This window comes from Tasmannia lanceolata, unplaced genomic scaffold, assembly GCF_043159265.1.
Source record: "Tasmannia lanceolata isolate RefF3 unplaced genomic scaffold, GAP_Taslan_0.1 ptg000012l, whole genome shotgun sequence".
Lineage (NCBI taxonomy): Eukaryota > Viridiplantae > Streptophyta > Magnoliopsida > Canellales > Winteraceae > Tasmannia > Tasmannia lanceolata.
In genome coordinates, this window is record NW_027518689.1 from 21,119,516 (window position 1) to 21,135,164 (window position 15,649).

At 38.8% G+C, this 15,649-nt stretch overlaps 1 protein-coding gene and 1 pseudogene across 1 annotated transcript; one reads left to right on the forward strand and one right to left on the reverse strand.

The window, feature by feature from the left end:
* Window positions 1-8,492: 8,492 nt before the first annotated feature.
* On the reverse strand, window positions 8,493-9,012 carry LOC143887701 (DNA-directed RNA polymerases II and V subunit 8A pseudogene; annotated as a pseudogene).
* Window positions 9,013-12,011: 2,999 nt separating this feature from the next.
* LOC143887700 (cation/calcium exchanger 1-like) lies at window positions 12,012-14,636 on the forward strand. Its single transcript, XM_077391845.1, has one exon. The coding sequence runs from the start codon at window positions 12,702-12,704 to the stop codon at window positions 14,412-14,414; it is 1,713 nt and encodes a 570-aa protein (XP_077247960.1). The 5' UTR covers window positions 12,012-12,701; the 3' UTR covers window positions 14,415-14,636.
* Window positions 14,637-15,649: the final 1,013 nt, after the last annotated feature.

Consider the following 15,649-nt stretch of genomic DNA (forward strand, 5'->3'; position numbering starts at 1 on the left):
ATTTTCGGCCCAATAATTTAGTGCAATCTTCGGTCCAATCGGTTGAGAACTCCACAATCGGTTGTCATAATCTAAAACAAGCTGAGCCTTAGTGTGAAGGCATTTGCTAGGGACCGTCGCAGAAGGCATTTTGTGGACCGGCTATTGCATGAGAGCAGCCATCTCAGATGGATTAAGTGAATAAGACAAAACTGAGCCTATGTGGCTGCTCTCTCATGCAACAGCAGGTCTGCAAAATGCCTTCACAATTTATAAAACATAAATCCGATGATAAGACCTACTTGCAAATTTTTTTTGCATTGGTTAAAACTAGTACCATTGTCAAGTTCAACAAATTCGAACTGACAATGGAACGGAGTTTCTCTCTAGGGATATGACTTCCTTCTTTCAAACTAATGGTGTGGCATCAACGTAGTTGTGTTGCAACTCTCCAACAGAATGGAGTTGATGAACGAAAACATAGGCACCTCTCACAAGTCGCACATGCCCTACATTTCCAAGCCAATCTTCCTCTATCTTTTTGGGGAGAATGTGTCCTAAGTGCCACCTATCTCATAAATAAGTTGCCCGCACCAGTTCTCTCGGGAAAATCACCCTATGAAATGCTGCTTAATCGAAAGCCCTCTTACTCTCATCTTCGTATTTTTGGGTGCCTTTGTTTTGCTCACAATATTAGCCCACACGACACTCGTGCTAAACCAGGCATTCATATTAGTTACCCATATGGTCAATAGGGTTGCAAAATTTATGACATTGCCACCAAAACTATTTACACTTCTCGTAATGTTATTTTTCATGAATCTGTTTTTCCATTCAAAGATATTGCCATGCATCCTTCCAACATTCCTGTTTCACCGATTCCTATCACTGATTATCCTGGTGATGTTGACCCTCCATTGTCAACTTCCTCCACAACTATTCATACTAGTCCATCAACACCCTCTCCATCTCCTTCTAATACTATCCTTGATGACCCCTTCACCACCTTACCAACTCGCTCTCATCATCTGCCAAGACACTTGAAAGATTATTATTGCTCTATCACCACCTACAATACGATGCACTCCTCCTCACTCAGGTACTCCCTACTCCTTGCATAAATTCATGTCTTATCAAAATCTCTCACCCTCCCACATAGCCTTCATTGAATCCCTTGACTCCTCGGTACTACAATACCATGCACTCCTCCTCACTCAGGTACTCCCTACTCCTTGCATAAATCCATGTCTTATCAAAATCTCTCACCCTCCCACATAGCCTTCATTGAATCCCTTGACTCCTCGGTAGAGCCTACATCCTTTTCTAAAGCAGTTAAAATCCTAGAATGGAAAGAAGAACTTGCTGCCCTTGAACAAAATGATACTTGGACTCTCATGCAATTACCTCCAAACAAACATGTGGTGGGTTGTAAGTGGATTTATAAAATCAAGTACAAGTCTGATGGTTCTATTGAGCGTTATAAGGGTCGGCTCGTGGCCAAAGGGTTCACCCAAACTAAGGGATTTGATTATCATGAAACTTGTGCTCCTGTTGCCAAATTGGTTACAGTCTGTTGCCTACTAGCCCTTGGTTATGTTCGACATTGGCTCGTCCATCAGTTGGATGTACATAATGCACTTTTACATAGTAAGTTGGACGAAGAAGTGCATATGACACTTCCTAAACAACAGGAGAATTTAGTTTGTCGACTTAATAAGTCCTTATATGGCCTCGAGTAAATTAGTTGACAATGGTTTGTCAAATTTTCTAATGCACTCTATGAAGTCGGTTACTCTCAGTCTAAGGTTGACTATGCACTTTTCTATCAACGGACATCATCTGGTTCTGTTTTTGTTCTCATTTATGTCGACGACATAATTGTCACTGGGGATAATGTTGCCGCCATAAATCACCTAAAGCGCTTTCTTGAGTCCAAATTCCATATTAAGAATTCCATAATGACAACCTGTGATTATCTTCCCATAATCTCAACTTGCAATTATGGATTTTCCCATAATCGCAGCGTGATATTATCCTCCCATAATCGCAGCCTGCGATTATGGATTTTCCCATAATCGCACTCTGCGATTGTCCTCCTTGCGATTATGGATTTTCCTATAATCGTAGCCTTCGATCATCATTTCAAAGTCTATAAAAGAAGACCTTCCCTCCCTTCATTTTCATCACTTATCCAATCCCATTATCACTCTTCTTCACCCCCTTTACACCCTTACTCTGGTTTTCGCACCCCCTTTTTTATATCAACACCCTTTTAGCCTTTACACCCCTCCCTCTTTGACATTCACACCCCTCCCCTTTGGTTTTAGAAAACCCTAGAGAGAGAAAGTAGGAGAAAGAGAGAGTATGTTCGAGAAGCTTGTAGAGATTTCTAGAAACCAACACTACCCAGTTTCTACCGGAATCTACTCTGATATATCACCGAGCGTTGAAGTTCTACCGAAATTGCCTTGGATATACCACTGGACGTTGGAGTTCTGCCGAATTTTTGAGGATTTGGAGCAGCACCAACCCTTGATTTGGTAATTTTATAGCTTTCTGTACTTTCCATTACAAACTCAGTAGCGGGTAGCTACGGGGATTGGGATCCACTGACCCCAAACCCTATAGCCTAAATCCTCCATTTTCACAAATAGAGTTCTTTTCTCTCTCTTTATCACACCACTCTGCCTCCGGTCCCACCATAGGTCGTGAGAGACAATGAAGAAAGCTTTACGCTCCTACGGTGTTGGACAAACGGAAAGAACTGAACTCTTTTTCTTTATTTTCAGTTATTTATTCCGTCATTTACAGCTTCTGTCTTTCAATTACAAACTCTGTTGTGGGTAGTTACGGTGCTTAGGACCCATTTGGCCCCAAACCCTATAGCCTAAATCCCTTCTCTTTTCCACAATTAAAAATTTTTCTTTAAATTCTTTCATTTACTTTCAATAATTTGGATAATTATAGGATTTGGGAATCCTTTTGTCCCAAGTCTTATAATACAAATCCTATTTTCCTCTATATTTGGAAGCAAAAGACCCACATTCTTTACTTTTATTCTCTTTCTTTCTATTTAAGACCCAACTCAAAAACAAGCTTAACCGTAATGAGCGTTTAAAATCAATTTTGCTAAATTTTTCCCACATTCGCCAATTTAAGTCAAGAAACTGGGTTTTCCCTGGCATGAGTGGTGCCTAACGCCTTCCCCTCATGTAACCATATCCCTTACTCAATTTTTTTACAAGACTGCCAAAAACAGAGTTATTCAGGGGCCTAGGCCCCAAACTAGACAACAACTTTGATTATCGTCTTTCTCGTGAAATTTGGATTCTTATCCCAAATTCGGTAGAAATGCAAAGGGCCTAGGCTCCAAACTAGACAGCAACTTTGGTTATCACCTTTCTCGTGAAATTCATATTCTTATCCCAAATTCAGTAGAAATGCAGATCATGGGTCCTAGGCCCTAACCTAGGTGGCGACACTGTGAACCTCTCTTTTCCCATGAAATTCGGATCTTTATCCCAAATTCACAGGAAGCGAAAACACAAACATACCTTAACAAAAAAAAAAAAAAAAACAAGAGAGCAACAACAAAACACACACCCAAGTGTGGTAGCGAGAACTCCAGGAGGAATTAGCCCGACGCCAATCGAGAGGACCTCCGCCCAGATTTTCCGCAGGGACCCACAAAGATATAATTGGATAGTTCCATGATGGTAAACATGAGGGTTTAGTAAAATCTTTCCATCGAATCCGATCTACGTTTTACTAAAAAGGCATGGGAATAAAAATCAAGGAGTATTCATGGAGTATATAAAAAATTGCGATATTTTCCAACTTCACAAGGTGGAACATCTCGCCCAGACCGTTATTCTACAACCATTGCCAATGCCAGGCATGAGAATACATTGCGATGGATTTAATTGATGGGATGCCTATTTCAAAAGAAAAATCTACTATATTTGTTGCTATAGAATGATTATCGAAATACCCGCATTTTCACTTCCATATCTCATCCATATACCTGTAGGAGTTGCTAACGTCTTCTTTGACCAGATCTTTCGATTGTATGGTATGCGTAGATCCATCATGTGTGTTAGGTATATGGCCTTTACAAGCATGTTTTGGTAAGAGTTGTTCTGAGTGAATGGTACCCATTTTAATTTCAGCTCGGCTTATTATCCACAACTGATGAACAAATTAAAGTAGTGAATCAAACAGTAGATATGTACCTTCGTTGCTTTACAAGTTCTCAACCCAAGAATCGGGCCAAGTGGCTAACATGGGCCAAATACTGCTATAATACTATCTGTCATTCAACCATTGGGTAGACGCAATTTGAAGTGGTATATAGATGGGCCAACCTAACCTCATAGCTTACAAACCTAAAATGGCTAAGGTGGTTGCAGTTGAACAAGAGTTACTAGATATAGATAAGATTGTCAGAGAATTAAGGGAGAAAATCAAGGAGACACAAGCGATGATGAAGCATATCTATGAATCCAAACATAGACAGAGGTTTTGGTTGGTGATTGAGTATATTTGAAGCTACAACCATATCGGCAAGCCTCAATGTCTAAGAGAAAAAAATTTGAAGCTCCTTGATGAAACCCAAAGATTTGCAATAAATTTTAAAGATGGCTATGTTAGGAAGATTCATAAGTGGAAGTTTCACAAGTGAAAAATGCGGAAAGTTTTCGTGAATAAGGTGTTTTGGCAGAATGGAAACTTGCTAAGCTTACATGATTTTGAGAAATGGGAAACTTACATTCTTGGAAAGCTTGCAAGATTACAAGCTTTGAGATTTAGCAAGTTTCAAGATTTGGAAAAAATGAATTCTTATTCCCTTGAGTATTTTGTTTCCTAAACGGTTATCATTTTCTAATTTAGTTATTTACTAGATTTGATAGGCTCTAGTTGCTTTTCTTATTTGTAGCTAGTTTTTAGCTAAAGAAACTTTAATATTTTAGATAGATATGCCAATATCATTCTTAGCTACATTTTAGATTTTGGAAATCTTTTGAAATCTTTTAGAGATGTAATAAAAGAGATGGAAGATTGGAGTTGGAGGAGTTTTTGAGATTGAATAAAATTTTATCTTCATGGCATACGTGAGATTTCATACGAGTTCTTCTTGTTACTTGTTCTTTCTTGGTTTGCTTTGATCTTGGTATTTGGGCTGCGCCAGATTGGTATTAGAGCTACTTCACTCTTGCGGTTGGCAGCGGATTGATCATGCCACTGAAAAGAAGAAGCGCTCATACCGTTCTGATGGCGGAGATTGAGACACGAGATGAACTAGTCATGCGTCGAAGACTAGTTGAGACTTATTCTTCACTTGGAAACTTCTAGCCAAGATGAAGAAACCGAAGAGGAAGATGAAACCCGCCTGAACCCTTTTCATGACAGGGTGCTAATGGAGGCTCCAGTGAACCCGGGTGAAACGGACAACCGCAGTTGGAAATCCGGACTAAAAATAAAGATGCCCGAGTTCCATGGTGGATTGTCTGCGGAAGAGTTCTTGGATTGGCTATGCACTGTGGAAAGAATATTTGAGTTCACAGGGGTTCCAAATCACAAGCAAGTCCAACTTGTGGCTTTGAAGCTGACAGGATGAGCCTCGGCATGGTGGACACAATTAGGATTGACACGATCTCATCGTGGAAAGTCCAAAATCAACACGTGGGAGAAGATGAAGAAGAAAATGATAGAAGCCTTTTTTCCTTTTATCCGCTTTCAATTTATTTATCAACTACTACAGAATTCAAGAGAGAGAAAGCCATTACTTGTCGAAGCGAACGATGAAGACCAAGGTGAACCTATCTATGATGAGTACAGGGATGATGATGATGAAATAGTGAAACTACAACCCATTTATGATGAGTACGAGGACGATGATGAAATAGTAGAACTACATGGAGTTGTTGTGGAAGCTTCGGTCATTCGAAAAGAAATGATTTCACTTCAAGACAATTTTGTCGACTATTTTAGAAACAATATTTTTTCATTTTACATGTACGGTGTCCAGGAAAATTTGCTCGTTTGTTATCAATAGTGGGAGCTATGAGAGCATCCTATCAGAGTCTCTCGCATCCAACTTGCAGATTGACATAAAAAACCATTCAAAGCCCTACAAGCTTGTATGGTCAAAACGAGGAAGCAAGGGTGACTCGTCGAAGGACGATGTATCAAATTCAAGGGCGAATTCTTCTTAACAGGATGTGATTGATGCAATCCAAATATTTGCAATAAATTTTGAGGATGGCTATTTTAGGAAGACTCATAAGTGGAAGTTTCACAAGTGAAAAATGCGGAAAGTTTTCGTGAATAAGAAGGTGTTTTGGCATAATGGAAACTTGCTAAGCTTACATGATTTTGAGATATGAAAAACTTAAATTCTTGGAAAGCTTGCAAAATTAGAAGCTTTGAGATTTAGCAAGTTTCGAGATTTGAAAAATATGAATTCCTATTCCCTTGAGTATTTTGTTTCCTAAAAGGTTATCATTTTCTAATTTAGCTATTTACAAGATTTGATAGGCTCTAGTTGCTTTTCTTATTTGTAGCTAGTTTTTAGCTGAGGAAACTTTAATATTTTAGATAGATATGCCAGTATCATTTTTAGCTACTATTTAGACTATGGAAATCTTTTAGAGATGTAATAAAAGAGATGGAAGATTGGAGTTGGGGGAGTTTTTGAGATTGAATAAAATTTTATCTTCACGGCATACGTGAGATTTCGTACGAGTTCTTCTTGTTACTTGTTCTTTCTTGGTTTTGTTTGATCTTGGTATTTGGACTGTGCCACTCCCTCTTAAATATCATGGTTCGTTTATAACGTTTTGCAACGAATCAGAGTCGTGGCTTACAAGTTAGAATTTTTGACAGATTCTCATATTCATATGATCTTCCATGTCTCACTCAAGAAGCAAATTGGAGCCAGAGTCGGCGTTCAATCTCATTCCATTTTCGAGAGAAGAAGATGAGAAGTTACTTCCAAGACCTCAGCTATTCTGGATCGACAAATGCAACGGGGGAAGTAAGAAGTTCTTAATTATCTATTAGCCAAGACTATCATTTGCAGAAGCAACATGAAAAGATCTCAATTTTATTAGAAATCAATTTCCTGGATACGCCCTTGAGGACAAGGACAAAATTTAAGAGGTGAGGAATTGTTATATGTCAAGAGGTTAAGTCCATTAGTTTGGATCTCATTTCTAGTTGAAGTCTACTTTATCTCTTTAGTGTTTAACATTATGTGGGTGTTGCATCATTGGAGTCCTATCTTCTATGCGGGCATGCGGTGTTGCTATCTTTTAGGTGTTGTTAAGATAGAGTATTATCTTTGTGATCACTACAAGAAAAGGGACATTCACCGACGGTCATGACCGTCGGTGCATATACCAATGAATGTCGGTGTAACTTACACCGACACTTTTAGTGAACGTCATTGATGCTACCGTGCCTTAAAGTATTTACCGACGTTTATTGCAAAACGTCAGTGGTACCATTTATACCGGCGTTTATGAACGTCGTTAAAAATAAAAATAAAACGTTGTTGTTAAGGCAATCGCCGACGTTTTAAGTAAACCGTTGGTGTATATAATATTACACCGACGGTCACGACCGTCATTAAATTCCACGTGGGCCTTTGGATACGTATAATTACCAACGTTTCATGACCATCGGTAAATTCAGCGACGTTAATGACCATCGGTGAATATCTCATTCATCTACGTTTTCGGAGCGTTGGTAATTACACCCACACTAAAAACCATCGGTGAATATATAATTTAGCAATGTTTTCTCAGCGTCGGTGAATACACCGACATTTAAGGACCACCGGTGAAATGTATGGCCATACTATGAATGTTAGAATCACCAACCGTCGGTAAATATAGATTTTTTTTTAAATGCCATTATTCTAAATGAGCCCATCATATTGGGATACAACCTGTAATATGACATTCAAACAACCTCACACTACATTGGGATTCAATCTCACACTACAATGGGATACAATCTTATTATACAAACAACATGTAATATGGGATACAATCTTTAGCTATAGGCATTCAAACAACCTGTAATATGGGATAGAATCTTTGAGTGCAACCCCACTCTACAATGGCATTCAAACAAACCATGTTTAGAAAATGTTTTTATATAACAAACTAAAGTTACAAGCAATGACAATACATTGACATGTGTAAACAAGCTAAAGTTACAAGCAAAATTTAATCTTCTCTTCTTACCATGCACCTAGACCCACAAATCCTTCTTTCCTAATTGAAGTCTTTTCTCTTCTTGCCACCTAGACCTGCAAAACATTTTTAACCCAAAAGTAATTAAATATGTCTCAAGAGAGTTTTTGCAAAGCTCTTTTATCCTATATATAGTAGTACTTCCCAACACATTATGTTCTTAAAATGTAAAACAAGAGCATAAAGAAATCATAATCTAACATTTTCTACATTATGAAGTATTCACGTGATACACAACAGTTTCTGCATACAGAACAACGATATGCCTTAGACTTTCCTCATCAAGAGAAATAGCCTCTGATCTAACTCAAAGTGGCTCACATTATTGGGGTCACCCTTTAGCAACATGAGAAGCCCACCAAATGATGCATAGATCTCTACTTTCACATTGATTCTAGAACCTTCCTTCGAGATCTTATACAGCTTTCCATGCATAACATACTCAAATTTGTCAGCAAGCGACTTTCTTCCTCCCTGAGTAAAGTAGCCACTATCAGGAGTTCCACCCAGACTTAGTGTAGGAGCTAACACCATCGTGAATTTATCTCCTACACTGAGGGGATACACCTCTGTGTTCACATCTAGTTGCATGTACATCTCGAACTTCTGACTCACTGCTTCAATTCGAGTAACTTTGTCAAACTTTTTGTCGTCTTGATTCAAGCTCCTCAATTCAAAAATGTCATCAAAAAGAGGCTCAACCATCCTTCCACAAGCAGTTTCTCAACAACTGATATACACTAGAGCTCCCTTTCTCTCCAAACCCTCCAAAATACAGCAAATATGTCTCAAGAGATGTAGCCAAGTAATGACAATATATTGACACCAAAAAGATGATGTTTACCTTGAAAGTGTTTTGCTTCAACTTCAACTCGATCAAAATCACAGATTCAAGTCTAATCCTCCATTAAGGTTGCAGAGAAAGCTTCCTTTCCAATTACTTCTAGCCACGAGAAAAACCCTATTTTTGAGAGGCTTTGAGTGTGAGCAAACAACGAAATAAGGGTGGAAAAGAACCCTATAACCCTAATCGAGAGGGCTTTGAGCGTGAAGGCGGGAAAACAACTCTAATTTCGACTAACCCTAATAGAGGGAAAATGAAAAATCTGGAATATGAGGGGGCTTTCGCGAGGGAGAGAAAAGGGAAACCTAGCGCGACTTCTTTTTTTTTCTACTCACCGACGTTTCAGAAAAAGATGCCGCTGGTTCTCATATTCAGCGACACACATGAACGTTGGTTAATATAAACGCCATTATCAAATTAATTAGCGACGTTTTATTTATAAAACGTCGGTCAATATTCACTTTTAGTGACTTTCCTAAAACGTCGGTAAATAAATAAGGCTATTTTTTGGGCAGGGTAGGTTACTGGGGTGGAAATAACCCTTTCACCGTCGTTCTATTTATCAGCATTGGTGCATATATAATATTAGGGTCGTTTTTTGCGAACGTCGGTAAAAACAACTTTTCTTGTAGTGGATCTTTTTGGAAGAAGGATGCATGTAGTTATTTGTTCAGTCTAAAATACTTTGACATGGTGCGTGATCTGTGGTTGAGTGTGGTGTGTGAGTGATGTGTGGGCGTGCCAGCCTCCTGGGAGGCAAGATCGGAAACTCAATCCAAGGAGTCAACGACCGAAACATTTTCGTCCCCTAGGATTGGGTTTCGGGAAATTGAGGGGAAGACAGGAACACTGCTTCTTCCTTGGGATCCCCTGCCTTAACACAAATGCAAACGACTTTTTGGGTCGACAAACTATTCAATCTAACTAACCAACAGAACAACAAAAGCAAACTCAGGTCGAGGGATAGTGAATTAAAGTGAAATACTCACGTGAGAAGATGAATTCATTCCTCCCTTAATTCGGTTTCTACTGCTAAGAAAGGTAAAAGACAGTACATGAAAGTAAATGATAAAAGATAAATGCTAAAACATGTTTGATTTTGGTTCTGGGGCCTCTTCTTTAGAGACAAGCATCTCCTTTCTAGTAACCGCTCCCATTACTACACGTTCTTAAGGAGGGAACTTCTGATAACTGCCTAACTCAGGCTCTATTACTTGCATGTCCTTGCTTCCAGGTGGTTGCAACCTGCCTTCCCTCAAGTGACATATGACGTGTCACTTCTTTGACCTAGTCCAATTGGGTCATCGTTTAAAGACTCGGTCCTTCTTGACCAATCGAACTAAAAACGAGTGTATAAACAAGAGGGAACTTTTGGTAACTGCCTAGATTTTAGGTTCAACTATTTACATGTCCCCATTGAATGCCAGCTTGGCAAGTTACTTCTTTGACTAGGTCCAAACGAGTCATCATCTGTTGATTCGGTCCTTCCTAACCGAACTTGTCAAAAAATTGGTGTAAACATTATTATTTAAGGAGTAGAAGAAAATAAGAGAAGGGATTTCTCAAGTATATTCTACGCAAATGTGCAAAATCTGGACGTTGAGTTCCCTCGAAGCAACCATCATTCTTTCTTCTGTTTCATCTTCTTCTCTTTGATTATTCAAGATAGGAAAGACTGGAAACAGCCAGCCCCTACCAGTTCTATTCAGTATCTGTGCATGTGTATACACATTTATTTAGTTGAATCAGTTATTTGTGAGTAATTTAAACTTCTAAATACGAAAAATGCTTTTTAATAGAGGATTCAATTTAAATTGCTTACAAGCATCTAGCCATCCTCTTGGAGTAGGCTATTGTCTAGTTAGTTAGGGTAAGCCTTATGAGAAGAGATGGGATAGAAGAAATAAATAAAAGTGAGAAGAGATTTGCGACTTCCTTTCAAAAATTCCATGTAAAAAATACCCTTCATAGATACTAATTTATTTTCAATTTGAAAGATACCTTCATACAGTCTCCGATCGAATCTTGGATCCTCGATGGATGGCTATGGTTGGGTTGGATTTGGCGTGATTTCGAATCTTTGATCCTCCATTTCATGGCTAATTAATTGAGTTCATTAAATTGTGGGTTGCAGATTTTTTAAGGAAGGTTTTTTCCAAGGAAAAAAGACCGACATCCAAACTAGACCTGGCAAACGGCCGGGCCAGGCAGGGTTTCACCCCACCCCCTACGTGTTTAGGTGGTACGGGCCGGGTCACAAATGTCCTGGAATCATACGGGTCGCTATTTTGTAAACCCAGACCCCACCTATATGGGCTGGGTGGACCCCGTGTCATCCCGTTCTTTTATTTTGCTGTATTTATTCCCATTTCAGTCCAAATGACTATGATTGTCTCTTACTAAAAAATAAAAGACTAGGATTGTCATACAAATTGGGGGAAGGGGGAACCCTACAGGTGAAAATTAGAGAGAGAGAGAGAGAGATGGAAGACTGGAACCCAAATGAATGAGGAAAATTAATTTGGGTTTTTACGGGCACCTGCGGTTTTACCTAGCCTGGCCCACTTTTGATGGGTTGGGGTGGGCCGGGTCAAATTTCAACAGGTCACTAATTTAGTGACTTATACCTGTAAATTACAGTCGGACAGGTTGGACCCACGGGTCCAGGTCACTCTTTTCCATGTCTAATCCAAACAATCCCATTAGACAGATCTGAACTGCATCCGATATATCCAGCCCTTCAGCCCGAATCCTATCAAATTAAGTTTGGATTCTTTTGAACCTATCGGATAATGTCGGTCCACTGACTCCCCAACTACCATTCTAGTTCTAAAGTAGCTACCAGTCTAGTTGTAAACGTGGGTGGGTGTCTTTGGCCTTTCGCTTTTACTTGAAACGAGATTCCCATTTATAGCTATGACGCGTAACCAATCCTTGTGCAACGTTAGACTCAACCGACACCCAATACCTCTCACTAAAATATCTCTTTATATTCTCTCTTTCAAAGGCATCTCAATTTCCCACCTTCTTTCATTCCCCTTTTTCTTTTCTCGTAGAATGTATAAACGCACAAGAATCAGTAACGAAAACAATTTGCTCTCCCATCAATTCATGACAAGGTGAGTTTCAGTTTTATCCCTTGAATCCTGATTTCAAAATTATCTGTTTAATCCCTAAGATTTAACCCACGTTTCTATCTCATTTTTCTATATCATCTGATTCAATTTCCCTTAAATTTATCATTCTTGGTGTTTTTCTGTAAGTGGGTCTGATTGGGTTTCTTCATTGGATGCCTTAAAATCCATTTCCTAATCCAAGAAATTTTCTATCTTTCTTAACATGTATTTTCTCTTACTGTTATATTATTCGAAGTCTCTTCCCTAAGATTTAACCCACTTTTTTTGTCATTTAACTACTTCATCTGATCCAATTTCCCTTATATTTTTGCTTCTTGTTGATTTTGTGTAAGTGGGTCTGATCGAGTTTCTTCAATGGCTAAGACTTTCCTAAGATTTAACCTACTTTTCTTGTCATTAAACTAGTACATCTGATTCAATTTCCCTTAAATTTATGCTTCTTGTTGTTTTTCTATAAGTGGGTCTGATCGAATTTCTTCAATGGCTACCATAAACTCCATTTCCCAATCGAAGAAATTCCGTATCTTTCTCAACATGTCTTTTCTCTTACTATTATGTATTTCCATCACTACCCGTATATATTCTTCAAACTCCCTTCTCCTCACTCGTTCTCGTTCCTTCACTAGCCCCAATGATGGTTGTAGAGGTCTAGAGAGGTTAAAAGATCAGAAAACCAAGTGCTCATACCTTAAATCCAAGAACCCATGTGTGTCACAAGGCTACATAAACTATCTCCAATTCTTCTATTGCATATGTGGGAAATGTCCTGCATTGGGGTATGCCCTTCTAGCCCTTTGGCTTCTTGTGTTGTTTTATCTATTGGGGAACACAGCGTCCGAATATTTTTGCTCCTCTTTAGAAAGCCTTACAAGGGTCCTCAAGCTCTCTCCTACTATAGCAGGAGTGACAATTCTTGCTTTAGGGAATGGCGCTCCAGACGTCTTTGCGAGCATCATCTCTTTCATCGGAAATAAGACTGGTGATGTTGGTCTCAATAGCATACTTGGTGGTGCGTTCTTTGTCTCGAGTGTTGTGGTTGGAATTATAAGTATTTCAGTTAGCACACATCAGATTTCAATTCACAAGTCGAGCTTCATTCGAGATGTTTGCTTCCTACTCATAACTTTGTGTTCTCTACTTGCTGTGTTGATTGTTAGAAGGATCAATATATGGGGAGCATTGGCTTTTTCTTCTCTTTACCTTGTATATGTGTTCATAGTCTCAATAACGCATTTCTGTATGAAGAACAACAGAGAGGTGGATCGCTTAGACTCCGAATCTTCTGAAAATGGAGAATTGGTCGTGCCGCTCTTGCGTAGTTATGGAGACAGAGAATCCACATTGACAGAGAACGAAGGTTTTAGCAGTGATGTTGAGAATGCTAAAATGATCTGTTCTAATTCTAACTCATCAGCTACCAGCTGGTTTGCTAGGGTTTTGTGCTTTTTAGAGCTGCCTCTTTATCTACCAAGGAGATTGACAATTCCTGTTATTTGTGAGGAGAGATGGTCTAAGCTATTTGCAGTTGCTTCAGTTACATTAGCACCAGTTCTTTTGGCTTTCCTTTGGAATTCTCAAACAGGGGATATAGGTTTGAAAGCAAGAGTAATCTACATATGTGGAGGATTGATAGGGATAATTCTAGGGCTTCTTGCATTTTTTACTACTGAGAAATCTAGCCCACCTAAAAGATTTGTACTCCCTTGGCTTGCAGGTGGGTTTCTAATGAGTGTCATTTGGACTTACATTATAGCTGAGGAACTGATTGCATTGCTGGTTTCACTTGGGAGTATATTTGGGATAAGCCCCTCAATTCTAGGGCTGACTGTCCTTGCTTGGGGCAACTCAGTTGGGGACTTGATTGCTAATGTTACAATGGCAGTCAATGGTGGGTCAGATGGGGTCCAAGTTGCTACTTCTGGCTGTTACGCGGGGCCCATCTTTAACACATTGGTGGGCTTAGGTCTGTCACTTGTTTTCTCATCCTGGCATGCCTACCCATCTTGTGTTGTGATACCTAATGACCCATCTCTCTTTGTAACCTTGGGCTTCTTGGTGGCTGGTTTACTTTGGGCTCTTGTGATCTTGCCAAGGAGAAATATGAAGCTTGACAGTTTTTTGGGTGGAGGACTCTTGGCAATTTACTTGTGTTTTCTCTCCCTTAGACTTACCGAAACACTTACCTCTTTGTAAATTCATGACACGTTTTGTCTAGTCATAAGAATTTAAGTTGATGAAATCACACGATGATGCTTAATTTGCAATCCTATGCTAATCACGTCTTGTAAATGCATACTCCCAATTTCAGTATCTCTGACTGAAATTGACTGACTTCTGGTAGCAAATTCTGTATAACTCTGTAAATTATGCTGGTTTTAGTGACTATATAAAGGAAATTGTTACTCGTCTATGATATTTTCAGGATGTGACTTTTACATTACTTTTTTCAAGGATGGCATTGACAAAATTGGAGAATTACATCTAAGAATGGAGATTTTCTTTATATGTTAACATAAAATACTCTACAGCTAAAAGTGCAATATGTGAATGACAAGGGAATAACAAAGTTAATAGACATGAGTAATTGCTACCCAATTACTCCTCCCCAAGCCACTGCACAGAGTTCTTCCTCTTGGAGTCACTGATGGTGAGCTAAAACTAATTGCAGGATTTCAATTTTCTTAATGCATACAAAATCAGGAAGAACAATTTTCCCTTAAAACTATTTCCAAAATTCTCTTCCCAAATCCTCTACCCACTCATTCTCAGATTATAAATCGATCAGCCTCTGCAATTTTTCTTAAAATTATCTCCAAAATTCTCTCAAAACAAATAGCTACTCTTCTTTCCAAGCTAATCTCCCCAAACCAGTTTGCTTTTGTGAAGAGTAGACTCATATCAGATAACACTAGTATTCTGAGCCCAGCTGATTAAGAGATAGATGATTCCAAAGTGCGCTTTGAAAGATGAAAATGTGAAATTGTCCTACAAATTGCAGGGTGAAAGATGAAAACGAACCGATTAAAAGATAGATGATTGCAAAGTAATGCTGTCCAATGATTTTTTTTTTTCAGTTTTTAACAGTGAATCATTTGTGACATGATCAGAATCATTCAATCAGTGGTTAAAAGTATAACTTCCTTACTATATTGATAATTTACTATTTGATTGCTTATGTTTCCCAACATTCTTTGCTGTAGCTAAGAATTTGTTTTTCGAATATGACTTCTACCAATAAATTGAAGAGAAACTTTCTTTTTGCAATGCTATGTATCTAACTTGTATTAGGGATTCCAGACTGAATTTGAGGAATGTTTGCATCAATGATTGCCAGCAGATTGCAGTTGTGCATGATTAATTACGTCACTGTTTCATGAAGGGTATTTTGTACACTGATACTACCTCAAAATATGAAATCTCCATGAAAG